We start from the raw sequence: 27,632 nt of genomic DNA, 5'->3' as shown, positions 1-27,632 counted from the left end.
ATGCTACCAGCATACACAGTTGCATACATACAGCAACAGGAGACTACAGATGCTAGAATCCTGAACAACAAATAAGCTGTTGAAGGAACCAAGTGACTTGAGAGGCATCTGTGGTAAGGTAAGAAACCCTGCATCAGGACTGAGGGGAGATGGGCAGTGTAAAGAGGAGAGGGACAGTTGCCCAGGTTGGTTGTGGACTAAGAAGGGTGAAAGATGATGGGCAGGTTGTGCTGAGGAGGGGAGGTTGGAGGTGGAGCTGAGAGATAGTGGCAGGAAGATGATAGATGGAGGTAGACAAAGGGGAAAGAAGGAGGTAGATGGACGATCTCATCTGGTCCTTCAATACCATTTCTCTGATCAAGAAAGTGTAGTAGTGTCTCAACTTCCTGAGGTAATTGAGGTGAGCATGACTCTCACCACCCTCCCCCCCCCCCACCTGAAAGTCTAACCAATTTTTACAGGAGCACCGTTGAGAGTGTCCTGACCAACTGTATCACCATCTGGTACGGGAATTGCAAAGCATCTCACCACAAGTCCCTACAAAGTGTTACAAGGACTGTTGAGAGGATAATCAGGATCTCTCTCTTCCACCCATCCAAGATATTTGTCAGGAGTGATGCTACGTTCCCTCCCATCTGTCCAACAATCTCTTTGACTCAGGAAAACCGTCACACTCGGATGTAGAAGAATTATCCATTGTTGTTTCCATAGCAATTTGTTTTACCTTTCAGGGTTGTTAGCCCTGAGTTGAACTCCTGAACCTGGAAGGCCAGTGGACCACTCTTAATCTGTATTCTACCCTTTGACCTGTTTGGCATGGGCAACACTACCAAGTGCCAAAGCGTAAAGCCCTGACTCCAGCCAACATAGCTTTCTGTGTCATTGAGGTATAAAAAATTACAAACCATGACAAGATGTGGTCCTCTTGTAAGACAGGAACAGTTATTACACCTCAAAAATATTAGGCTCCTGAACCTGAACCAGTGTAGATTACTTCACTAACTACACAACCTACAGACTCACTCTCAGGGACTCTGAGGGATGGATGTGGGAGGGATGGAAAGGGGCTTGTTTTGCTGCTGTTGTTGCTGCTTCTGTTATTCTGCTGAACATTGTGGACATGCTATGTTGTCACTGGAATGTATGGCGACACCTCCGGGCTGCTCCCAGCACATCCTTGGGTGTGTTGGTTGTTAATGCAAATGATACATTGCACTATATGTTTCAATGTACATGTGATAAATAAATCTGAATCAATGCACAGGATCTACAAAATGTGTTGTGATTAATTGCCCAGGCCATTCTGACTGCACTTCCAAACCCGCCATCTCTCCCAATGAGAAAGATAGGGGAATATCACCATTTGCAGATCCTCCTCCCATTCCGACATCATCCCAGTTAGGGAAAGATTTTCCTAGTTGCTCATCATCGCTGGAACTGAATTCTGGAACTCCATCAAAAGACAGCACCATGGTCACCACACCGAATGTAAAATGCGGCTCGCCCCTATCCTCTCCAGGAATGATTATGGATCATTCTGTCCCTATCTGTCTTCACCTTGTTAGGAACAAATATTCCTATTCAGCTATGCTGCTCCACCTTCTCACACGGTCAGTCATGAAAAGTGTGAAGTGAAGGGTTAATAGCAAGATTCTTGTTAGTGTGGAGGAACAGAGGGATCTTGGGGTTCATGTCCATAGATCCCTCAAAGTTGCCAGGCAAATTGATAGCGTGGCTTAGAAGGTGTACAGTGTGTTGTCCTTCATTAGTTGGGGAAGTGGGGTATTGAGCTCAAGATCCTTGAGGTGTGAACGAGTGTGAAGGGGTTTGTGAGTACAAGGGGTTTTGTGTGGGAATGGTTGCACATACAAGTGTGCAAAGGTTTGTTTATGAGCAAGTATGAGAATAATAGTGTGTAATGTAAGGAATAAAGGTGCAACTCTGAACTGGTCCATGTGTCCCCAGTGACCTTGCAGCACGGAGTGAGTCCATCACTGCACCCAGAGCCAGGGACTGAGGACAAATTCAGTGCCTCAGACTGAGGGCAGGAGGCAGAATGGGACGGGAAATGGAAAGTATTCTGCTGTGTCTGTATTTGTTTGCCAGGATGTGGTTGGTAGCTGATGCCCATTGCTGCCATGGGAGGGTGGCGGCAGGGCTTCTGAGGAAACTGCCCTGCCTCTGCTCTTGAATAGTGTAGGGGTGTCTGTACCCAGGCACAGTAACTGCTGACAATGCCTTATCAGTAAATTAAATGAATCAACCATGTCTCTGAGACTGAGTCACATTTGATTGGGCAAGTCCTGTCAGGAGCTTTGCACTGTGGGAAGGGCAGTGAGGAGGAAGTACTGTACTTTAGGATGGACATGTTACAATTCCAAACAAGGAAGCATGTATTGAAATGCACTGAGATGTTTTGAAGTCACATTAATCCGAAAAATATGTTCACATAAAGGGCTTAGACCCAAAGCTCTAAATTTCCCTCAAACTTTTCTGTTTCCACCTCTCAATCTCTCATGCTCCCTCCCTCCCCTTATCTCCCTCTTTCTCTCTCCCTCCTTTTTCCCTCTCTCCATCCTCTTACCCTTCCTCTTGCCCTTTCCCCCTCCTTCTCCTTGCTTCTCCCTTTTCTCCTTCTCTCCATCCCCTTCCTCCCCTTCCCCTTCCTTCCCTTCCCCTTCCTTCCCTCCCCCTCCTCCTCTTCCCTTCCTCATTTCCTCTAAGATTTTCTTTAATTTTGTTGCAAATTTCAGTTCATCTGCCTTATTAATTCTTTTTTTTGACTTGGGGAATCAGTTGAGGCATCTTACAAAGTTAAAGATGTATCAATTTGAAAATGTTATGAGCTCTTGAAACATTAGGCCTATTTCCCTTCTCCAATATTTCTGTTATCTCTTGCTAGTGCACTATGATTTGTAGAGACAGAATCTGTTTATCGAATCTGAAAGTTGTAATTCTTAATTCACTGCAGGACATGATTACTGATATCGAAACCAGTTATCTCGCTCAAAGACAGCGCCATTTATATTACTTCATAATCTGCCTCCAAAATACAGTGGAACTTTTAGTCATTGTCTTCAGGCATCAACCCTGAACCACAAAAAGGCCAAGCAACATTAAGGCTTTAAAGAGCATCATCGAGGAGGAAGGAGAGGGAGCCAGGGAAGGAATTCCAGAGTCTCGGGCCCAGGCAGCTGAATGCAGAATGACAGAGTGAGGTTGGAATCAAGAGCCCTGAAGTTCTGAAGGTGCCAGAGCAGGCTATGTAGATGGGGAGCAGAGAGACCCTGGAGGGTAATAAGGATTTTGAAATCATTACTTAACTGGGGGTCAGAGTGGGTGGAAAAGGATTTGAGCAGAACCTAGTGCATTTGAAATTTACCAAGCCCACCTTCTCCAGCTCATCTGTCAAATTAAGGTCCTTCAGGGGGCGGCATGGTAGTGTAGCAGTTAGTGTAAAGTCATTACAGTGCCAGGGACCCAAATAAGGAGTGTCTGCATAGGTTACCTCCGGGTGCTCCAGTTTCCTCCCACAGTCCAAAGACATATGGGTTAGTAGGTTAATTAGTCACATGGGTGTAATTGGGCGGTGGAGGCTCATTGGTCCGGAAGGCCTGTTATTGTACTGTTATCATTAAATAAAAATAAATAAACAAATAATCCACTGATAAGGTATGCTTTAGTTGATCTCTCTGTCCCTCCTTCCCTCCTCCTCCCTGTTCCTCCCCATTTCTTTCATTGTTCTTCTCTCTGTTTCTCTCAGTTTAACTGTATGTCTCCCTTTCCCCATTTGTCTCTAGTTGTCTGCTGTTTTTTAGCTATCTGATTAATTGCCATTCAGCTGGCTTCTCACTGTCTGCCTCCCCCCTCCCCTCTAACTGTCACTCTGTCCATCACAGGGAGCTCTGTCGGCTCCCTTTCTGATTTTCTGAATCTCTCTTTCTCACTCTTTTATCAAACACACTTGTTCTCTCTCACTCACTCTCTTACAGTCTCAACTCACACTCACATTCTCTCAGACACACATACTCTCAAAGTCCTTTGCACTATCACTCCTACTCTCCCTCTTTCTCACTCTCTCCTTTTGACTCTCAGTATCTCTCGTGTACCTTTTACTCTCTTCCCCACCTCCCGACTCTTAAACACATACATGTACATTACGGGCTGTATCACCTTTTTGAATTCTATCCCATTGATTACTTTGGAGGGGAGTGCTGGATTTTTCCCTCTGACTCTCCTGAATGCTCAGTTACCACTTTGTGGAACTCACTCATTTTGAAAATCTGTGTCATACTGAATTCAATTAATTTTTTGAAATAAAACCTTTTTTTGAAAGAAAATATAGATTTAAAAATAAACACAGCAAATGCTTAGATGTTGATTTTTTTTAAAGAAAAAACAGGGCAGTGTAACAGGGCCCAGATCAAAAAATACACTGATTCCAGTTTTCAATAAATCTTAATTGTTGTTTGCTATATCAAAGATAAAATCTCTTGCACACTAATGCTCTTATCTCTCCTTTAAAGATTGATCCAGCATATTGTCTAGAGTTGATTAACATTTAAGCATGTTTTTCTTTGAATGTTTTCTTTCAGATGGCACATTTGATTTTGTGGTTCAGATCGCTGTTGCAAAGTTTTTGCAGGTTTAATGTTTAAAGGCATTTTTCAGCACTTTGTATAAATTTTAAAAATAAATGTAGATTGTGCAATATTAATAATGTGCTTTAATTCACCAAGGGTCCAGAGAGGCAGTACCAGGTTAAACTCTGAAGTTATTGCTGACATTTACATTTAAGTTTGTGGTGTGTGTGTAACAGTGGTAAATCATAATTTAACTTGGGGGTGGATAAGAATTCAATTTCGAGTCACTGTAGCTCTTCTGTGGTTAGATAAATCATTAAGAAAAGATAATTCTTCTATTTAATCCATTAATTTTACATAATTTTAAAAGCCTCCCAGATTAAATTGCTACATTATGTATGTTAAATTATTTTTAAAGCCGCATGGATTAATTTTGCTCATTATGAAACTTTAATTTTTTTAAAAGCTTCCCAGATTAATCTCCTGCATTACAGAGAGGTTGCATAGATGAAATATCTCTCTCATGTACAAACAAGTGCAGAGTAGTTTGATAAAGCTTTGCAACTACGCTTGACACACAATTAAAGGCAGTTTATTCTGTGATCTAATTTTAATAGCGCTCTCTCTCTCTCACTCTCTCTCTCACACACACACACACTTCTGAACACGTGTTTGATGTAGCCTTTACCCATGCCTGCTTCTTGAAGGGAAATATCAGCCGCCCATTGTCAGTGAGGAATTTATGGAGACATCGCTTCCTGTACACAATGCAGTTGATGATATTACCACCATGGAGCACCACAGTCTCTGTACAGGTAGGACGCACATTCTATTGCAAACCAAATTCTTTGTGACTCTAATTACTATTCCCATTGTTTCAAAGAAAATCTTTTAATTCAAGGCACAAATGAGAAACTTTGGTAATTGTGGGTCAGCCTAAATTGGTGTTGGGTATCAGTAGGGGTATTTCTGATTTGTATATTTCTTTTGTTTGCTTCTGTGTCAGTGAAGGAACTGTGACAGGGAGCTGAGGCACGCACTTTATCTCCCGTTATCTCTGAAATTGCTGTAAAGGCACGTTTGCTCAAACCAGGTGATTCCTCACCCAGACCCACGTAGATCTTGCCTAAGACAAAGGTGGGGGGGGGGGGTGCATTTGGATATCTGAAGGAAGGGAGTGACTGGGAGGAAATGCCTCCTTTTGCAAGTTTCACACTTTTCTCTACATCACAAGGCCACTATTGCAATGTGCGCATTCTGACTACCAAATAGTGTGTAGTAAGATCCCAAGAAGAGCCACATGATTGAAAATATGTCAGTGACATTTGACGGAATTGATGGCTTTATGGCAAAGTTTGCAGACGATACGGAGATAGTTGGTGGGACAGGTAGTTTTGAGGAAGCAGAAGGACTTAGATTAGGAGAATGGGCAGAGACGTGGCAGATGGAGCACTGTTGGGAAGTGTATAGTTATGCACTTTGGTAGAAGAAACAAAAGGGTGGAATATTTTCTAAATGGAGAGAAAATTCAAATATCTAAGATGCAAAGGGACTTGGGAGTCCTTGGGCAGGATTTCCTAATGGTTAATTTGCAGGTTGAGTTGATGGTGCAGAAGACAAATGTAATGTTAGCATTCTTTTCAAGAGGACTGGAATATAAAGGCAAAGATGTAACTTTGAGTCTTTGTAAAGTGCTGGTGAGGCCTCACTTGGAGTGTTGTGAGCAGTTTTGGGCCCTTTATCTAAGAAAGGATGTGTTGACATTAGAGAGGATTCAAAGGAGGTTCATGAAAATTATTCTGGGATTGAAAGGCTTGTCATATGAAGAACGTTTGATGGCTCTGGGCCTGTACTCATTGGAATTCAGAAGAATGAGGGGTGACCTCATTGAAATCTGTTGATAGCCTCAATACAATAGAGTGGATGTGGAAAGGATGTTTCCTGTGGTGGGGCAGTCTAAGGCCAGAAGACAGAGCCCCAGAATAGAGGGGCATCCTTTTATAACAGAGATAAGGAGGAATTTATTTAGCCAAAGAGTGATGAATCTGTGGAATTCGTTGCCACAGGCAACTGTGGAGGCCAAGTATTTAAGGCAGAGGTTGATAAATTCTTCATTGGTCAGGACATGAAGGGATACATGAAGAAGGTAGGGGATTGGAGCGGGAGAGTGGATCAACTATGATGAAATGGTGGAACAGACACGTAGGGGCAAATGTCCTAATTCTGCTCCTATATCTCATGGTCTAAAAGTATGATGAGGGGTCTCAGCCAGAAACATTGACTCATTATTCCTTTCTATAGATCCTGCCTGAACTGCTGAATTTCTCTCATATTTTGTATATGTTGTTCATGGTTGAAAACCCAGGTAGGACCCAGGAAGACTCACTATACGATGTTTATTTCCATCCAAGGGGGCACGGTATAACCTCTGTTTAACACCTGAAGAGAAAGAGGACATCTTCGACAGCACAGGCTCCCTTGGCTCTGACCTGTCTGTGTGATGCTCCCTTAGCCTTGCCCAGCCTGCCTTAGTGCTGTCACTCCTATGGTGCAGTATTCCCTCATTACCACCCCCCTCACAATGAGTAAAATAATTTTTTAATGTTTTCAAAGCCTATTAGTTTAATCCCCTTCTGTGTTCTCTCTCTCTCTCTCTCTCTCTCTCTCTCTCTCTCTCTCTCTCTCTCTCGCTCTCTCTCTCTCTCTCTCTCACTGTTTCTCTCTCTCACTCTCTGTCACACACACTCTCTCTCTCTCACACTCTCATTCACTCACTCAACAACACTTCAAAGTAGCTCTGAAATTCTGATGTAACTTGATTCAATCAATAATGTTTTCTTCTTCCTGCACACAACTAGATCACTTTGCCTGTACATAGTGCCCTGTTGCCTATACATAAAATATTTCTCCACCCGTATATAACACACTTCCTACCTGTTCATAACGTCTTCCTGCCTATAGACAATGTAATGTCACTCTCCCTATAGACAAAGTAATGTCTCTCTACCTGTAGACAATGTAATGTCTCTCTGCCTGTAAACAATGTAATGATCCTCTGCTAGTAGATAATGTAATATCCTTCTGTCTGTAGACAATGTAGATAATATGTGATCTTGTAGATAACACACATTTGCTGTAGAAAGTGACTGTCCTTCCTGGTGAGCTTAAACCAACATCATTCACCCCCATGCAAACCTTGTATATGTTTGAGCTCTCTGACAATACTACTCTCTGACCCCTAATTCTGCAGCCTCTGCATATTCCCTCCTGACTCAGAACAAAACGGCTGCTTTAGAACACTGCAGCGTGGAAATAGACCCTTTGGCCCATCTAGTCTGTGCTGAACCATTAATCTGCCTAGTCCCATCAATTTGCACCTGGACCATAGCCCTCCATCCCCCTCCCATCCATGTACCTATCCAAATGTTTCTTAAATGTTGAAATCAAACCCACATTCACCACTTCCACTGGCAACTCATTCCACACTCTCACCACCCTCTGAGTGAAGTTCCTCCTCGTGTTCCCCTTAAACATTTCACCTTTCACCCTTAACCTATGAAATCCAAGCACCGTATAAAGTCAGTCTGCTCGCAGTAAGCAATGTGAAATTACCTTAAAGTACAGGGAAAGCGTCTGGGCTCCCAAGGGAGGAGGCTCACAGGGATCGGGGCCAGCAATAGCAGGCCATTCAGCCCCAGGGGCCTCTCCCACCATGGCTGATCAGTATCTGAGCTCTATCTACTCAGTTTGGTTGTGCAATCATACCAGAGAGATAATCTGCCTTTCACTTCTGACAAATTCAGTACTCCCACAGATCGAGATAAAAACGCAGAGAGATAACAGCCAGATTGTTTCTCTCCCTAATGTTACTTGTGGAAGACTTTTATATTTTGACTTGAAACCGTAATAGTTGGTGAACAGAAGAATTGGTGGTTGACTTTTTTCCCCTATGCCCAGTAAGGTGACAGTGTGAATTGTGTATTGGGTCCCCCATCCCCAACGCAATGGCATGGACGCAAGGGACTGGAGTTTAAGAATACAGATGGTGAGGCCACATCAGGAACACTGTGCATATCCTACTCCTAAGAATATTGAATATTGAAAAGCCTAGACAGAGTGGGAGTGGAAAAGATGTTCCCTATAGTGGGGAAGTCTGTCAGAAGGCACAGCCTCAGAATGGAGGGATGTCCATTTAGAACAGAGATGAGAAATTTCTTTAGCCAGAGGGTGGTGAATCAAGTCATTGGGTATATTTAAAGCAGAGGTTGATAGGTTTTTGATTAGTCAAGGCAACGGAGGTTGCAGGGAGAAGGCAGGAGAATGGGGTTGAGAAGGATAATAATTCATGATGGGGTGGTGGAGCAGACTTGATAAGCCAAGTGGCCCAATTCTGCTCCTATGTCATCTGGTCTTATGGTCAAATGCAAGGATATAGTGGCATTGAAAGCAGATTCACTAGGATAACTCCTGAGACATGAGGTTTCTCCTATCAAAATAGACAGATTGGGTTTCTACTCCTTGGATCAAGAATCAACTTTACTGCCAAAATACTTTTACATGTATTAGGAGTTTGTTGTGTGTTGGTTAGGGCACAACATGCACCACAAACAACACTATTCATCAGTTAAAGAATTACATAAAAATAAAGTTAGAGGTTAAAGTGTGGATATGAAATAAAATGTGCATAAGTACTAGCATAAACAACATGCAACGTATTTACATAATAAACAGCATTATAAAAAGTGTGTGCACTGCAGTGATGGGGTAACAGAGAGAGAGGATGGGGTGATAACTGGAATGGTTGATCAGATTAAATACCTGGCAGATAACATTTTTAAGATGGCATGAAGTTTTCTTTTAATCATCAGAAAGTGCTTTCCTGAAGGGAGTTTTTGAAAAAGGCATTTTGGTCAATCAGAATCAGATTTATTGTCACTGACTCAGATAACATGAAATTTGTTGCTTTTGTGGCAGCAGTACAGTCCAAAAATGTACAGTACTGTCCAAAAGCCTGAGGAACCAAAGACTTTTGCACTGTATTGTAGTAATTTTATGTATTGCACTGTAATGTTGCTGCAAAAAAATCATCATGATATATGTGAGTGATGATAAACTTGATTCTGTTATGGATTTGTATTGTGGACTGATAGTGGGAAGGGAGCAGGGAGGGGGGAGGGAGCAGGAAGCACTAGAAAGACATTCTGTAATGATCAATAAACCTATTGTTTGGAATCAAATGACCTCACCTGGTACCTCAGGGCTGAGTGTGTCTGCACCCTGTGCCACCCCTCTGCCCCTGGCATTCCTTCTCTGCAACCTGTCCACACCCCTCTTGTGGTACTCCACGCTCGCCGTGCCCAACATCTTTTGTCTTAGGCACTCTGGGTGAGGTGTGTGTGTGTGTGTGTGTGTGTGTGTGTGTGTGTGTGTGTGTGTGTGTGTGTGTGTGTGTGTGTGTGTGTGTGTGTGTGTGTGTGTGTGTGTGTGTGTGTGTGTGTGTGTGTGTCTAGGCTTTTTGCACAGTACTGTAAAATTACTGTAACTTACAAAAATAAAAATAATGAGATAGTGTTGATGGACTGTTAAAAAATCAGATGGTGGTAGGGAGAAAGCTTTTTCTGAATTGCTGGCTGAGTGTTTGGGGGTGGGGGGAATGCTTGACCTTATTCAAATATATAGGATTCTAACGGCGAAGTTGAGATGTATCCATTAGCGGGAGATCTTTTTGCAGAGCACTTCAGACAAAGGGCTCGGCCCAAAATGTCAATGTCCATTTTCCTCCATAGATAATGACTGCTGGATCCAACTGTTTAATTTTAATTGTCATTTTCTTTGCAGTTTAACAATTATCTGCTTGTGTATTAAGTAGCCTTTATATGCATGGCAGTTTGATATGCCTCTAGTCACCATACAAAGTATAATTCTGAAAGCCTCTCTGTACTTCATTAAGTGAATAAGTGTTTTCTCATTGGTTAATTTTACTCAGTATTGACTATTTTCTAATTGGTCATCTCTTATCTATGGATTTGAATGGAATTTTTCTTAACTTTGGGTAGCCATTTTATGCTAGGTGCTTTCTTCAATTTCTCTATTCTTCCAATAGTAAGATCCCTGTCACTGATCTTTTCCTGTTCTCTTTGTTCTATCAACTCTTAGTAAAACGATCATGAAACAACAAGTTTTATGCCTTGTTTCTGACTTCTAAAAGAACCTTGGATTTAAATACCAGAATGCATCATGCCTGACCGCTGAGTTCCTCCAGTGCCTTGTGCATTGTTTCAGCCTGCGGTCTCTTGTATTTCCTCTTCTCAGATGGTAGTGAAGCTCTGGAACTCTGCAGCTGTGGAGGCCAGGTCAAATTATAGTAGAGATTGATAAATATTTGGAAGATAGAAGTATTGAAGGTCCTTGGGAATTGGCACAAAAGTGGAGATCAACTGTGGTTCTACTGAATGATGGGGCAGGCTTGATGGACTGAGTCGTGTTCTCTTCTGTGTTCTGCTGCAGTGAAAGTCAAGTTGATTGTCATTAGAACAAAAAAAAATCTGTTTTAATGCAAAGTGATCAAAATGGGTAGTGTGGAGAGAGAATTGTGCTGTGGGAGGGCGGTAAGGAACTGGAACTAGAATTTTTTTATTACTGAGATACAGTGAAAAGCTTGTTTTGTATACTATTCATACAGATTAGAGCATTGAGATAGTACAAGGAAAAATATTGTAGAATGCAGAACAAAGTTCAAAGTAAATTTATTATCAAAGTACATATATGTCACCATATACAACCCTGAGATTCATTTTATTGCAGGCATTCACAGTAAATTTAAAAAACACAATAGAATCAATGAAGCACAGCACGCAACAGACCAGACAAGCAACCAGTGTACAGAAGTGAACAAAATGTGCAAATATGAAGGACAAAATAATAAATAAATAGATACATAGATATCGAGAACTTGAGATGAAGAGTCCTTGAAAATGAGTTTACAGGTTGTGGAAACAGTTCAGTGATGGGGCAAGTGAAGTTGTCCCTTCTGGTTCAAGAGCCTGAAGAGTAATGACTGTTGCTGAACCTGAAGGTGTGGGTTCTGAAGCTCCTGTACCTTCTTCCTAATGGCAGCAGCTGGAAGAGAGCATGGCCTTGGTGGTGGAGGTCCCTGATGATAGATCTGCTTTCCTGCTCCAGCACTCCGTGTAAAGATGCTCTCAATGGCTCAAAGTGTAACAGCTACAGAGAAAGTGCAGTGTAGGTAAACGATAAAGTGCAAGATCGTAATGAGGTAGATTGTGAGGTCGAGTGAATCTTATTGGACTAGGGAACTGTGCAATACTCATATACTGTGGGGTATAAACCATTCTTGAGCCTGGTGTACGTGCTTTCAGGCTTGGGAGAGGGAGAAGAGGGAATGTCTGGTATGGGTGGGATCTTGGATTATGCTGGTATCTTTACTGAGGCAGCGAAAAGTATAGAGTGCATGCAGGGGATGGGGCTATTTCCATAACTCTCTGCTGTTTTTGTGGTGACGGGCAGAGGAATTGCCGTATCGAGTGGTAATCCATCTGGATAGGATGCTTTCTATAATGTATCAACAAAAATATGTATGGTCGACAGCAAAATGCCAAATTTCTTTAGCCTCTTGAGAAAGCAGATGTCTTCATGTCTACATGATTGGACCAGGACAGGATGGTGTTCACTCTTAGGAACTTTGAGAAGTGTTACACTGTGGGAAGGGGTAAGGAGAGAGTGTTACACTGTGAGAGGGGGTAAGGAGAGAGGGTTACACTGTGGGGGGGGGGGGGGGTAAGGATGGACCCAGTGTTCGAGGAGCAGTGATGCTGAGAGAAGGCCAGCACTGTTGGAGATGCAGTTTTTAAGACAAGGCCTAAAGCCTAGCCCCTGGGTAGTTTAAGGTGAGAGGGAGGAGGTGTAGAGGGGAGAAGAGGGGAAATGGTTTCAGCTGGAGTGCCTACTATCTGAGGAGCTGGTGGAAGCACTTAAGGATCTATGGAGATAATTAAAAAGCCAAAAGATCAAATGCAGGGTAATGCATGTTCGCATCTTGGCTTGTGCTTGGTGGACTGAAAGGGCCCATTCCTGTGCTGTATGACTGTGAAAAGAGCAAAGCGATTGGAGGAAAGAGTTCTTCCTAGTGTGCTGCATCCAGCATCTATTCCTCAGCTTCCAAATGATCAGTCCTGCTATGTGCCAGTTGGCTGGCCTGCCCTGCCCTCCCTCTTCCTCCTCCCACTAATTGGCCAAGGGTATGAAAACCATGCAGTGCACTTCAGAAACTGTCAATGATGGTTTCTGCTGAGTGAGCAGCAGCTTGCTTTGCACCACGCCTGTTGTTTCCGGGTGGGCCGGGATGCTGAGGCCGCGATGTCAGCGATAGCCGCACTGTTACCCGCCCCCCTGCAGCTCGCTGATGTGATTCTGGAAACCAGCAGTCCTTCTCCTGTCCGCAGCTCTGCACACCACACGCCCTGAGTAATCTCCTGAGCGGTTGCAGAGTGCAAGTGAAAGAGAGAGAGAGAGAGTTTGCATGGCTGCTGCCTCCTCCCTCACATCCCTCAGCATGAGGAGATGGTTGCTGCACGATAGTATCTACACTGTGTGACCTCCCAGGCAGAGGGTCAACCACAGAGAACAATGGGAAATATACAGGGCAAAATAAGACCAATCTTCTTCAAAACGGAAGTCCTGTCTCCCAGCACTGGCTCTATGTTCCTTCACGAACACACGCAAGTGGTATTTAAGTGTGGGGAGAGTGTTTGTCCCTCTTTCAGACAGTGATTTGAAGACCCCCCCCCCATCACCCTCTGATGGAAAGAAAATTCCTCAGCTCTTTAATACCTTCATTAATTACATTAAAATGCTAAGGATGTTTCCTTCCCATTGATTCCACCAAAGCACCTCTTAATTATATATAAATTATATTAATCACATCAAAGTAAACAGTTCCAAACCGTCTGCTCTTTCCTTGGTCACATTGTACAGTGTAGAGCAGACCCTTTGACCCACCACATCCATTGCCCTTCTACACTGATGCTGTTCACCTACATTAGGACCATATCCCGCACTCTGCCTGGCCAACTTAAGAGTCTGTCGAAGTTCCTCAGACGTAGTGATTGTATCTGATTCCACCACCGCGTCTGGCAGCACGTTCCAGGAATCAGTCACTTTGTGGTCTATGCCAAGTACCTGGCAACACCTCCATGAGTCTTCCTCTGCGCCCTCTCCAAAGAGTCGCAGCTTTCCTGTAATGTGGTGATCAGTGCTGCAGTGCTCAAAGTGCGATCTAAATTGTACACAGATCCAGCGTTTCTGCTCTCATGCTCTGTGCTTCAGCTAGTTAAGGAAAGTTCCCCACCTGCCTTCCTAAAGTAGAGACAGCCGGTCAGGCCGCATCTGTGAGAGTCAACATTTCAGGTCAGAAGCACAGTAGCTGTGGGGTGCTACGGTAGTGTGGTTAGCTGCGACGCTATTACAGCTTGCAGCATTGAAGTTTGGAGTTCAATTCCAGTGCTGCCTGTAAGGAGTTTATACGCTCTGTGTGTGACCATGTCGGTTTCCTCCGGGTGCTCCGGTTTCCTGCCACAGTCCAAAGACATATTGGTTATTAGGTTAATTGGTCATTGTAAACTGTCCTGTGATTACACTAGAATTAAATCGATAGGTTTCTGGGCAGTGTGGCCTGTTCCACACTGTGTCTGTAAGTAAATAAAATAAAAAGGGAAGTTTGTCAGATCTGACTAAGAGTCTTCAACCTGAAACGCTAACTTTGTTGCTCTTCCCACAGTTGTGGTCTGACCTGCTGATTATTTCATTTATTTTTTATTTTATGTAGAGATACAGCACGGTGACAGGCCCTTCGGGCCCAGCAAACCCACGCTTCTCAACTACACCCATGTGACCAATTAACCTACTAACCAGTACATCTTTTGTCTGTGGGAGGGAACCGGGGCATCCGGAGGAAACCACACAGTCATGGGGAGAATGTACAAACTACTTGTAGATGGCAGCAGGAATTGAACCCGGGTCGCTGCTACTGCAGTAGTGATACACTAACTGCTGTGCAACCGTGCAGTCCTGATGTTAGATTTACAACATCTGCAGCTTTTCGGTGCTGAACTTGCAGTTCAGGACCCCTGTCTGTGGGTTTGGGGCAGATGGGGACTGGAGTCTCGTCTGTGGCGACAGAGCACTATGCAAGTAGTCATGTTTAGTCTCAGAATAAAAAACTCCTTCCCCACAATGTGAACTTGAGAGAACCAGTCGTGTTTTTAATGGTGATATGATACGTCTCACCGATTTTACTCTGGTAGACTGTAATTTCTACTCTTTGTATTACTTGATCATTAATATAATAAGTAATCTATCACTTGCCGTAGTCACTGCTTTGTGCTGTGTCACCTTTGATTTTCTGTACACCAAGCCTAACACCTTAAGAATAATTAAAAAGGTATTGTAACACACTCAAAATGATGGAGGAATTCAACATTTTCAGTCAGCATCTATGGAGGGGTACGAACAGTCAATATTTCCATCCGAGACCCTTAATCAGCACATGTGTATTGTTCTGGATTTCCAGCAACTGTAGAATATTTTTATGTTTAAAATTGCATTTTTTTGTTTCATGGCTGCAGTAGCACGACATTAGGAAGCTTCACACGCCCACCTTATACCATCACTGAAACTCAAATACACATCATGCAGAGCCAAGTTGGGCGACAGTGCCAGCCGCGGTTAGCTCTCTGGCCTGTGTGAGTCAGAAGCTTGTGGCTTCAAATCCCACTGCAGAGACTTAAGCACAACAATCCAGGCATAGGTACAAAATTAAGGGTGGGAAGTTTAGGGGAGACATCAGGGGTAAGTTTTTTACACAGAGGGTTGTGAGTGCCTGGAATGACTTGCCAGGGATGGTGGTGGAGGCTAAAACATTACGGGTATTTAAGAGCCTCTTGGACAGGCACATGGATGAAAGAAAAATGGAGGGTTATGGGGTAGTGTGGGTTTAGTACTTTTTTTTAAGGATTATATGGGTTGGCACAACATGGAGGGCTGAAGGGCCAGTACTGTGCCGTAATGTTCTATGGTTCTATGGTAATCCAGGCCTACACTCCCGGTACAGTGCTGAGCAAGCATTGCACTCCAAAGACTGCAGGGCACCCCATACTGCCAGGGGTAGTTGTGGAGGTGGACTTAAGTGTTTGAGGGAGAGCTGGGTGAGTTATTTAAAAGCAAAGAATTTGCAGAGCTGTGGGGAGCCATTGGAGCTAGTTGGGTCGACTTGACATGCACCCAGAAGGTCAAAAAGCCTCCCTCTGTGCTGAAATCAGACTACTGGAGGAAGTTCGGGGATCAGGCAGTATCTGTGAAGGGAATCAGAACAGAATCACTGCATGTGTCATGAAACTATCTCCTCTGGCAGTCCGTTCCACATTCCAATAACTCCCTGTGTAAATTAACTTAACCCTCAGATCCTCTTTCAAACTCCTTCCTCTCATCTTGTTCAGAATCGGAATCCGATTTAATATCAGTGGGATACAGTACTCTGCAAAAGTCTTAGGTACATGAAAACAAATCTGTAAACCGAAGGTGCTTTCAAAAATAAATCAAATGAAAAGTTTATAAATATCAGGAAATATACTTTAGAGAGCAGTAAACTGTTAAAAAAAAACCTACATCAAAGCAATATTTGGTGTGACCACCGTTTGCCTTTAAAACTGCATCAATTCTCTTAGATACCCTGTTGTGCAGTTTTATTAGAAGATTGGCTGGTAAGTTGATCCAAGCATCTAGGAGAACTTGCCACAGTTCTTCTGCAGACTTTGACTGTCTGGCATGCCTCTGTCTCTCCAGGTGCAAAAAGAGAACAAAAAAGAAAAAAAATTGAGGTAGAGTTCATTGTTCATTCAGAAATCTGATGGTGGTGGAGAAGAAGCTGTCCCTATAACATTGAGTGTGTGTCTTCATACTCCTGAACCTCCTCCTTAATGGTAGCAATGTCCTAGATGGTGAGGGCCCTTAATTACAGATGCAGTCTTTTTAAGGCATTGCCTTTTAAACATATCCTTGATGCTAGGGAGTCTAGTGCCTGTGATGGAGCTGACTTACATTTACAACTTTTTGCAGCTTTTTCCAATCCTGGACAGTAGCCCCTCCATACCAGATGGTGATGCAACCAGTTAGATTGCTCTTCACGGTACATCTTTAGAAATCTGCAAGGGGAAATAGAATCTGACATTTCGGGTCGAGACCCTTCACCTTTCTGCACTATGCTGCTTCGTGGCTCTGTGTCACAGTTCCCACTGCTACAAGGGAGTCTTACCACCCACCCTTGACATTATCAGAGCTGGAGGAGGTCACCATTGACCAGAAACTCAACTAAACCAGCCACACAGATGATATGGCTACAAGAGTAGGTCAGATGGTGGGTATGGTGTGACTCACCTCCTGTTACTTAAAGACCTTTCAAGACTTACAAGGCACAGTTTGGAGTGAGATGGAATACTCTAGTCATGCCTGGATGAGTGTGGCTCCAATACTTCTCAAGAGGCTCCACACAATCCATCCCCCTAACCATTCCCTCCTTCCACCACTAATACACAGATTTAAAGAGATTAGCTTTATTTGCCATGTATAACCATATAACAATTACAGCACGGAAACAGGCCATCTCGGCCCTTCTAGTCCGTGTACATCGAAACATACAGTGAAATGTGTCGTTCGTATCAAATCAAACCAGCCAGAATAAGCTAGGGTCTTCTCACAAGTGTCACCACACTTCTAGTGCCAACATAGCATATCCACAACTTACTAATCCTAACCTATATGTCTTTGCATTGTGGGGTCCAAGTCCATATCTTTCCAAAACTGCCTGCACAAATTTATATGATGGTAAAGAATTTAGAAGTGCTTGCCTTTACTAAATGAGACATTGAGTTCAAGAGTCAGGAAGTTATGTTGCAGCTTTATAAAACTCTAGCTAGGCCACATCTAGAGTAATGCATTCAATTCTGGTCACTCCAATACAAGACTGACGCAGAGTCTTTGGAGAGGGTGCAAAGAGGCTTACCAGGATGCTGTCTGGATTGAAGAATGTGTGCTACAAGGAGAGGTTTTACTCATGTGGGTTGTTTTTTCTGACTGAGAGGAAACCTGATAGATGTTTATAACTTCACCCAGGGTCGAATTGACTAATACTGGAGGGCATGCATTTAAGGTGAGAGAAAAGTTCAGAGTACATATATATATCACCAACTACAACCCTGGGATTCATTTTTTTGCAGGCAACTAAACAATAACCAAGACCTTGGTCTCAATATGTCCTTGTGCAGTTTGATTCTCAATTTCCTCACTTGCAGTCCCCAGTCAGTTTGGATTGGCAATGACATCTCCTCTCCAATCTCCATCAACACAGGTACACCACAAGACTGTGTGCTTAGTCCCCTGCTCTGCTTATGAGTGTGTGCCTAAACACAGCTCCCATGCCATATTTAAGTTTGCTGATGACACCACTGCCGTAGACTGAATTAAAGATGGTGATAATAGGAGAGAGATTGAAAATCTGGCTGAATGGTGCCACAACAACCTCTTACTCAATGTCGGCAAGCCCAAGGAACTGGTATTGACTGCAGGAGGTGGAAACCAGAGGTTCATGTGTCAATCTTCATCAAGGAATCACATTGGGGAAGAAGGTCAGCCACTTTAAATTCCTGGATGTTTTTATTTCAGAGGACCTGCCCTGGGTCCAGCATATAAGTGCAATTATGAAGAAAGCACGGCAGTGCCTCTTATTCCTTAGGAGTTTGCGAAGATTCAGCATCTAAAACTGACAAACCTCTATAGATGTGTGGTGGAGCATATATTGACTGGCTGCATCACGGCATGGAACGGAAGCACCAATGCCCTTGAACAGAAAATCCTACAAAAAGTAGCAGATACAGCCCAGTCCATCACGGGTAAAGTCCTCCCCACCATTGAGCACACCTTCACAGCGCATGGTCGTAGGAAAGCAACATCAATTATCAGAGACCCCCACCAACCAGGAACCGCTTTCTTCTTGCTACTGCTGTCAGGAAGGAGGAACAGAAACTTCAGGACTCAAACCATCAGGAACAGTTATTACTCCTCAACCATCAGGCTCTTGAAACAAAGGGGATGCCTTCACTGGGTGCTCCCCTCTCTCGGCCTCGTTCTTATGTAAACCTTCCCTCTTTTGCACGCATTGTGCTGCTTACTTGTATCGAAAGCACAGAGGCGCAGCAGTTTGAACTGCTACCTCACCACTTTGGAGACCCAGGTTCAATCCCAACCCCTGACAGTGTCTGTGTGTGTATGGAGTTTGTGCATTCTCATTGTGACCACAATTTGACACGCAGGTTTTCCCCGGGTGTTCCAGTTTCCTCCTAAATATTGTACATACAGGGTCATAAATGCTACAATGTAGTACAGGCCCGTTGGCCCACAATGTTGGGCCAACCATTTAGCATAAGATCAATCTAATCTTTCCTCCCTACATAGCCTTCCATTTTTCTTTCATCCATGGAGTCATCTCAGGGTTTCTTAAATGCCTCTAATATATCTGCATCTACCACCACCCCTGGCAGGGAGTTTCACGCACCAACCACTTCTGTGTAGAAAACTTACCTCTGACATCCCCCTATACTTTCCGCCAATCACTTTAGAATCATGCCCCCTTGTATTAGCCATTTCCAGTCTGGAAAAAAGTCATTCTTTATCTATGCCTGTAATCATCTTGTACACCTCTATCATCACCTCTTTTCCTCTGCTCTGATGAAAAGGTCAGTGGGTTAACTAGCTGCTGTAAATTATCCCTGGGCGCTGCAAAAAAGAATCAAAGGCAAATTAGTGAGATGGTGTAAGAAATTAAATTGCACAGTGACAGGGAATTATGAGAGGAGGAATGACACTGATGAGATTGATCTGTTGGTTAGAAGCATGCATTTGAAGGGCTGAATGGTTTCCTTCCATACTGTAATAACTATACACTCAGTGGCCACTTTAATAGGGACAGCAGTGGAACCTGCTGTGGTCTTCTGCTGCTGTAGCCCATCCACTTCAAGGTTCGACATCTTGTCCATTCAGAGACACTCTTCTGCACACCACTGTGGTAACATGTAGTCACTTCAGTTACTGTCACCTTCCTGCTGCTTGAACCAGTCTGGCTGTTCTCTGACCTCTCATTAACAAGGCGTCTTCACCCAAAGGACTGCTTCTCACTGGTTATTTTTTCATTTTTTGCACAATTTTCTGTAAACTCTGGAGACTTGTGTGTGAAAATCCCAGCAGATCAGCAGTTTCTGAGATACTGAAACCATCCCATCTGGCACTATCAATTATTCCAAAATCAGTCACATAGATCACATTTCTTCCCCATTCTGAACCTCTTGACCATGTCTGCATGCTTTTATGCATTGAGTCGCTGCCACATGATTGGCTGATTAGATAGTTACATAAACGAGCAGGTGTACCTGATAAAGTGGCCACTGAATGTGTGTCACAGGTAGACAGGGCAATGAGGAAGGCATTTAGCACTCTGACCTTCATTAGTCAAGGGACAGAGGATAAGAGCTGGGATAGTATCTTGTGGCTGTTGTACAAGACATCGGTGAGACTGCTCTTGAAGTACTATGTGTAGTGTTACTCACCCTGTGACAGGAAAGACTTCATTAAGCTGGAAGGAGTGGAGGGAAGATTTACAAGAATGTTGCTGGGACTTGAGGGATTAAGTTAAAGGGAGAGGTCGGGCAGGCTATGTCTTTATTCCTTGGAGTGCAGGAGACTGAGGGGTGAACTTATGAAATCATGAGAGATATAGATAGGGTGTATGCACACAGTCTTTTTTTCCAGAGAAAGAGAATCATAAACTAGAGGGCAGAGGGTTAAAGTGAGAGGGGAGAGGGTTCGCTACACACCACACCCACTGGTCATTCTTTATCTATGCCTGTAATCATCTTGTACACCTCTATCATCACCTCTTTTCCTCTGCTCTGATGAAAAGGTCAGTGGGTTAACTAGCTGCTGTAAACATTTAAAAGATACTTGGACAGGTATGTGGATAGGAAAGCTTTAGAGCAGTGATTCAAAGGTTTCAAAGCTACATTTAATGTCAGAGAAATGTATACAATATACATCCTGAAATGCTTTTTCTTCACAACCATCCACGACAACAGAGGAGTGGCCCCAAAGAATGAATAACAGTTAAATGTTAGAACCCCAAAGGCCTCCCCCCGGCTCCCCTCCCTCCTGCACGTAAGCGGCAGCAAGCCATAGTGCCCCTCCCCCCACCACCGAGCACTCAAGCGTGAGCAAAGCAACAGCAAAGACCCAGACTTGCAGTTACCCCAAAGACAACTCCTTCACCCACAGGCTCTCTCTCTCCCTAATAAGGGAGAAAGAGATGGCTCCGTTTCACAGCGAGAGGGGAAACATAACAAATAACTTGTTGGTTTATGGTGTTAAAAGTCTGTTGCATTGCTTTTCCCAAGCTCTGTGCCCAAAGATCTCAGGTCTCTGGGCACACAGCTGTAGATCTTCCGTTTCCCATGCCGACACACTGGTCTCCTGCCATGACACCGACCTTCAATCTGCCCGTCTCCAGAGCCACAAAATCTCGGACCTCCGTAGGCAAGTGAAGCTCTTAGGCTTCGCCCTTGACCTGTCGAATAACGGCCAGTTGTGGAACCCCAAGAGTGGGTCCTATTCCCGTAAAGAACTGTAGTCAGCATGTAACTCCAGGTCTGGTCTTCAAAAGGACCCTGAAAGGGAAAAATAGAGATATTAAAGATAGAAGTAGAGCTGTTTCCGAAGATGCAAGCAAAGGAGTCGCCGTTAGGCACCATTGACCCTCCGAAGCTCCTCCTCCTCCAAACTGTTTTCCATTTCTGAAAGTGTTCAAGAAGTGACAGAAAATAAGCCAAGTTCCTGTTTGCTTTATCAGACTGTTTCATTACCTTATTTGAAAAAACTCTCACACAACAGACACGTTGGATGCTGTTGGTTGTTTGGTGCTGGTATAAATCCATATTTCAGAGACTCCACAATACTGTCTACACTTTTTCATTCGGTCTGCTTCTGCCGTTTTCATAATGGATTAATGACCATGGCCGTGGATTAAACCTGTTGTTTAATCCAACCTCAAGCGCTGTGATCAGTAAAGTGGAAAGATATGACATCAAAATAGCTCAGGCAAAACCTGACTCTCTGCCTAAAGGCACATAAAGGGGGGCAGTGATATCTCAGTTGGGCCATGGGCTAGAGAAATGTAGACGAGACCATTCAAAACTGCAGATTCAGAACTTTACCCCATTGAAGGCCATACCCTAGCTCACAGGAATTCTGAAACTGTGTGATTAGAGTATGGGAATCGTACTAGCTAGTGCTTTACTACAGTGGTGAACAGCAATAATGCACGGGCTGGGCCTGGAAATAACACAATGTCTTCGTCTAGATTTCTCATGATATGCCAAACACAAAAGTGTCATATTGCTTTTCAACAACTATCACACTCTGAGCAAAGTCTAAGAGCGAGAGATGAGGTGATCATTGTAATCAATTATGAGGCACTGAGGATCAAGTGCTTATAATTAGTAATTAATTTCTTAAGTTAAGCCTGTAATCACTCAGCTGCCCCCCTTGCACCAAGTGCCTTCCACTCCACTGATCCCTTTATCTGTATCATCCCCTTAGAAACTACCATCACCCTAGGGGACCATTAACTTGGAGGGTTTGGGGCCAAAAGCAGATAAATTGAACCAGGTAAGATGGGCAGCTTGGTTGGCATGGACAAGTTGGGCCGAAGGGCCTATTCCATGTGAGTATGTCTCTGTGATTTTCAGTCATACGATGCTAATGAATCCAGTAGGAACTGTACCTAGAATATAAAACAGTACAGCATACAACAGGCCCTTTAGTCCATGATGTTGTTTGACCTTTGAACCTACTGTAGATAAGTGTAACTCACCTTCCCATACAGTCCTCCGTATTTGGCTCTACTACCACCCTGGCACCCACCACTCTCTGTGTAAAAAAAATCCAAGCTCTGACATCCCCCCTCCCCCCTATACATTTCTCCAATCACCATAAAATTATGTCTTCTCACATTAACCATTTCCACCCTGGGAAAAAGGCATTCATTATGCATCAACTTATTTGCTTCTATCAAGTCACCTCTCATCCTCCTCAGTCCACAGAGAAAAGCCCTAACTCGCTCAACCTTTCCTCATGAGACAGGTACAGTAAACAGGAAGAAGACGGAGACAATGGGAAGGTTGTGGAAATGATAGACATATCAAGAAATGTTTTTCAGACATTGGGGTGGGGAGGAGTGATAGAGGGGAAGGGGATAGAGAAGACCCACTTTTGGGTTGTGGGTTCTCTCAGAAGGAAAATTCACCATGGGGTGAGAATAAGCAAGAGGCAGTAGGGACGTGCCGAACTGCCGATGGTCTCGAGGTTGAGCAGACTTTGACCACCATTTCACTTGTTGACTCAACCTGTTTCTGACGGTTTTAGCACCCTCAAGCCACAAACACTGCATTATGGATTGTGGCCTGTGAGTCACACATCAACAGCACAGAACTGCTAGAGGGAGAGGGTTCTGACTGATTGAAGTAAAGAGCAATTGTTGGTCAGTGCGAAGGATGTATGTTCCCTGAACATGGACAGTGTGAGTGTTGAGTGTTTCTGAACACAGACAGTGTGTGTGTTCTGTGTTCCTGAACACAGACAGTGTGAGTATTGTATGTTCCTGAACATGGAGAGTGTGAGTGTTGTGTATTCCTGGACATGGGCAAGGTGAGTGTCGTATGTTCCCTGAACATGGAGAGTGTGAGTGTTTAGCGTTCCTGAAAATGAACACTGAGTGTTGTATGTTCAATGAACACGGGATAGTGTTGATTGTTCGCTGAACAGGGGCAATGTCAGTGTTGTGTTTTCCCTGAATATGGAGAGTTTAAGTATTGTGTGTTTGCTCAAAACAGAGCTGTGTGCATGTTGAGTGTTCCCTGAACACAGACACTCTGAGTGTATGTTCCCTGAGCATGGACAGTATGAGTGTTGTATGCTCCGTCAACGAGACCAGTGTGAATGTTGTATGTTCCCTGAACAGGGACACTGAGTGCTGAGTGTTCACTGAACATGGACAGTGTGACTTCTATGTCATTTGAACATGTATACTGTGAATGGTGCGTGTTCCCTGAACAAGGCATTACGAGTGTCAGGTGTTCCTTGAAGACAGACAATGTCCATCTTGTGAACTCCCCAAATACATACAGTTTAAGTGCTGTGTGTTCCTGAAAGACGGATAGTATGAGTGTTATATGTTCCCTGACCATGGTTACTGTGAATGTTGGGTGTTTCTTGAACATCGACACTGTGAATGTTGGGTGTTGACTGATCACGGACAAGGTGAGTGTTCAGTGTTGACTGATCACACACAGTATAGTGTTAGATGTTGACTGATCGCGGACAGTGTAAGTGTTGGGTGTTGACTGATCACGGGCAGTATGAGTGTTGGCTGTTCACTAAGCACGGACAGTGTGTGTGTTGGGTGTTGTCTGATCACGTGGAGTTTGAGTGTTGGGTGTTGACTGATCACGGACAGTGTGAGTGTTGTGTGTTCACTGATCACAGACAGTGTGATGTTATGTGTTTACTGATTGCATACACTGTGTGTGTTAGGGGTTAAACGATCACGGACAGTGTGAGTGTTGGGTGTTCTCCGATCACGGGAAGTGTGAGTGTTGGGTGTTCACTAAGCACGGACAGTGTGACTGTTGGGTGTTGTCCGATCACGTGCAGTCTGAGTGTTGGGTGTTGACCGATCATGTACAGAGTTAGTGTTGGGTGTTGACTGATCACGGACAGCGTGAGTGTTGGGTGTTGACTGATCACGGACAGTGTGAGTGTTGGGTTTTCACTGATGACGGACAGTGTGAGCGTTGGATGTTGACTGATGACGGATAGTGTAGCGTTGGATGTTGACTGATCATGGACAGTGTGAGTGTTGGTTGTTGACTGATCACGGACAGCGTGAGTGTTGGGTGTTGACTGATCACGGACAGCGTGAGTGTTCGGTATTCACCGATCGGGGACAGTGTGTGCGTTGGATGTTGACTGATGACAGACAGTGTGAGCGTTGGATGTTGACTGATCGCGGACAGTGTGAGTGTTGGTTGTTGACTGATCACGGACAGCGTGAGTGTTGGGTGTTGACTGATCACGGACAGCGTGAGTGTTCGGTATTCACCGATCGGGGACAGTGTGTGCGATGGATGTTGACTGATCACGGACAGTGTGAGCGTTGGATGTTGACTGATGACAGACAGTGTGAGCGTTGGATGTTGACTGATCGCGGACAGTGTGAGTGTTGGTTGTTGACTGATCACGGACAGCGTGAGTGTTGCGTTTTGACGGATCATGGACAGTGTGAGTGTTCGGTATTCACCGATCGGGGACAGTGTGTGCGTTGGATGTTGACTGATCACGGACAGAGTGATTTTGTCTGTTGACTGATCGCGGTCAGTGTGAATGTTGGGTGTTGACTGATTGTGGACAGTGTGGGTGTTGGGTGTTCGCTGATCATGGACAGAGTGATGTTATGTATTTACTGGTTATGTACAGTGTGACTGTTAGGGGTTCACTGATCACGGATAGTGTAAGTTTTGGGTGTTGTCCAGTCACGGGCAGTGTGATTGTTGGATGTTCACTAAGCACGGACAGTGTAAGTGTTTGGTGTTGACTAAGCACGGAGATTGTGAGTATTGGGTGTTGTCCGATCACGTACAGTGTGAGTGTTGGGTGTTGACTGATCACGGACAGTGTGAGTGTTGGGTGTTGACTGATCACGGACACTGTGAGTGTTGCGTTTTGACGGATCATGGACAGTGTGAGTGTTCGGTATTCACTGATCGGGGACAGTGTGTGCGTTGGATGTTGACTGATCACGGACAGAGTGATTTTGTCTGTTGACTGATCGCGGTCAGTGTGAATGTTGGGTGTTGACTGATTGTGGACAGTGTGGATGTTGGGTGTTGACTGATGACGGACAGCATGAGTGTTGTGTGTTCACTGATCATGGACAGTGTGATGTTATGTATTTACTGATTACGTACAGTGTGAGTGTTAGGGGTTGACCGATCACGGATAGTGTGAGTCTTGGGTGTTGTCCGATCACGTACAGTGTGAGTGTTGGGTGTTGACTGATCACGGACAGTGTGAGTGTTGTGTTTTGACGGATCATGGACAGTGTGAGTGTTCGGTATTCACCGATCGGGGACAGTGTGTGCGTTGGATGTTGACTGATCACGGACAGAGTGATTTTGTTTGTTGACTGATCGCGGTCAGTGTGAGTGTTGGATGTTGACTGATGGTGGACAGTGTGACTGTTGGGTGTTCACTGATCATGGACAGCGTGAGTATTGGATGTTGACTGATCACGGACGGTGTGAGTGTTTGGTGTTGACGCAGCACGGACAGTGTGAGTGTTGGGTGTTGTCCGATCACGTACAGAGGAAGTGTTGGGTGTTGACTGATCACGTACAGCATTTGTGTTGGGTGTTGACTGATCACAGTCATTGTGAGTGTTGGGTGTTGACTGATCACGTACAGCATGAGTATTGGGTATTGACTGATCACGGAGAGTATAGTGTTGGATATTGACTGATCACGGGCAGCGTGAGTGTTGGGTGTTGACTAAGCACGGACAGTGTGAGTGTTGGGTGTTGTCCGATCACGTATAGTGTGAGTGTTAGGTGTTGTCCGATCACGTACAGTGTAAGTGGTGGGTGTTGACTGATCTCAGACATTGTGTGTGTTGTGTGTTCACTGATCATGGACAGTGTTAGTATTGGGTGTTGACTGATCACGGACAGTGTAGTGTTGAACGTTGACTGATCACAGACAGTGTGAGCATTGGATGTTGACTGATCACGGACAGCGTGAGTGTTCGCTGTTGACTGATCACGGACAGTGTGAGTGTTGGTTGTTGTCTGATCACGGACGGCATGAGTGTTGGGTTTTGACTGATCACGGACAGTGTGAGTGTTCGGTATTCACCGATAGGGGACGGTGTGTGATCTGGGTGTTGACTGATCACGGACAGAGTGATTTTTTCTGTTCACTGATCGAGGTCAGTGTGAATGTTGGGTGTTGACTGATTGTGGACAGTGTGAGTGTCGGGTGTTGACTGATGATGGACAGCGTGAGTGTTGGGTGTTGACTGATCACGGACAGTGTGAGCGTTGGATGTTCTCCGATCACGGGCAGTGTGAGTGTTGGGTGTTGACTGATCATGGACAGTGTGAGTGTTGGTTGTTGTCTGATCACGTACAGCATGAGTGTTGGGTGTTGATTGATCATGGACAGCGTGAGTGTTGGGTGTTGTCCGATCACTTATAGTGTGAGTGTTGGGTGTTGTCCGATCACGTACAGTGTAAGTGTTGGGTGTTGACTGATCTCAGACATTGTGAGTGTTGTGTGTTCACTGATCATGGACAGTGTTAGTATTGGGTGTTGACTGATCACGGACAGTGTTAGTGTTGGGTGTTGACTGATCACGGACAGTGTGAGTGTTGGGTGTTGACTGATCACAGACAGTATGAGTATTGTGTGTTCACTGATCACAGACCGTGTGATGTTTTGTATTTACTGATCACGGACAGTGTGAGTGTTGGGTGTTCTCCGATCACGGGCAGTGTGAGTGTTGGCTGTTCACTAAGCATGGACAGTGTGAGTGTTAGGGGTTGAACGATCACGGACAGTGTGAGTGTTGGGTGTTGTCCAATCAATGACAGTGTGAGTGTTGGTTGTTGATTGATCACAGACAGCGTGAGTGTTGGGTGTTGACTGATCATGGATAGCATGAGTGTTGGGTGTTGACTGATGACAGACAGCGTGAGTGTTGGGTGTTGACTGATCACGGACAGCGTGAGTGTTCGGTGTTGACTGATCATGGACAGCGTGAGTGCTGGGTGTTGACTGATCACAGTCATTGTGAGTGTTGGGTGTTGACTGATCACGTACAGC

At 44.4% G+C, this 27,632-nt stretch overlaps 1 protein-coding gene across 1 annotated transcript in view; it reads left to right on the top strand.

Moving 5' to 3' along the window:
- The first annotated feature begins 5,291 nt into the window (after nucleotides 1–5,291).
- The window catches only part of LOC140735119 (nuclear receptor ROR-alpha A-like), a 216,995-nt gene continuing 194,654 nt past the window's right edge, over nucleotides 5,292–27,632 (top strand). Inside the window, exon 1 of the mRNA XM_073059911.1 lies at nucleotides 5,292–5,398. Within this exon, the coding sequence (XP_072916012.1) occupies nucleotides 5,326–5,398 (73 nt within the window). The 5' untranslated portion in view covers nucleotides 5,292–5,325. The remainder of the gene's footprint in view (nucleotides 5,399–27,632) is intronic.

The sequence above is a fragment of the Hemitrygon akajei genome, chromosome 11, assembly GCF_048418815.1.
Source record: "Hemitrygon akajei chromosome 11, sHemAka1.3, whole genome shotgun sequence".
Lineage (NCBI taxonomy): Eukaryota > Metazoa > Chordata > Chondrichthyes > Myliobatiformes > Dasyatidae > Hemitrygon > Hemitrygon akajei.
Note: the sequence above shows the minus strand (reverse complement) of the source record. Positions and strands in the feature narration are given on the sequence as shown.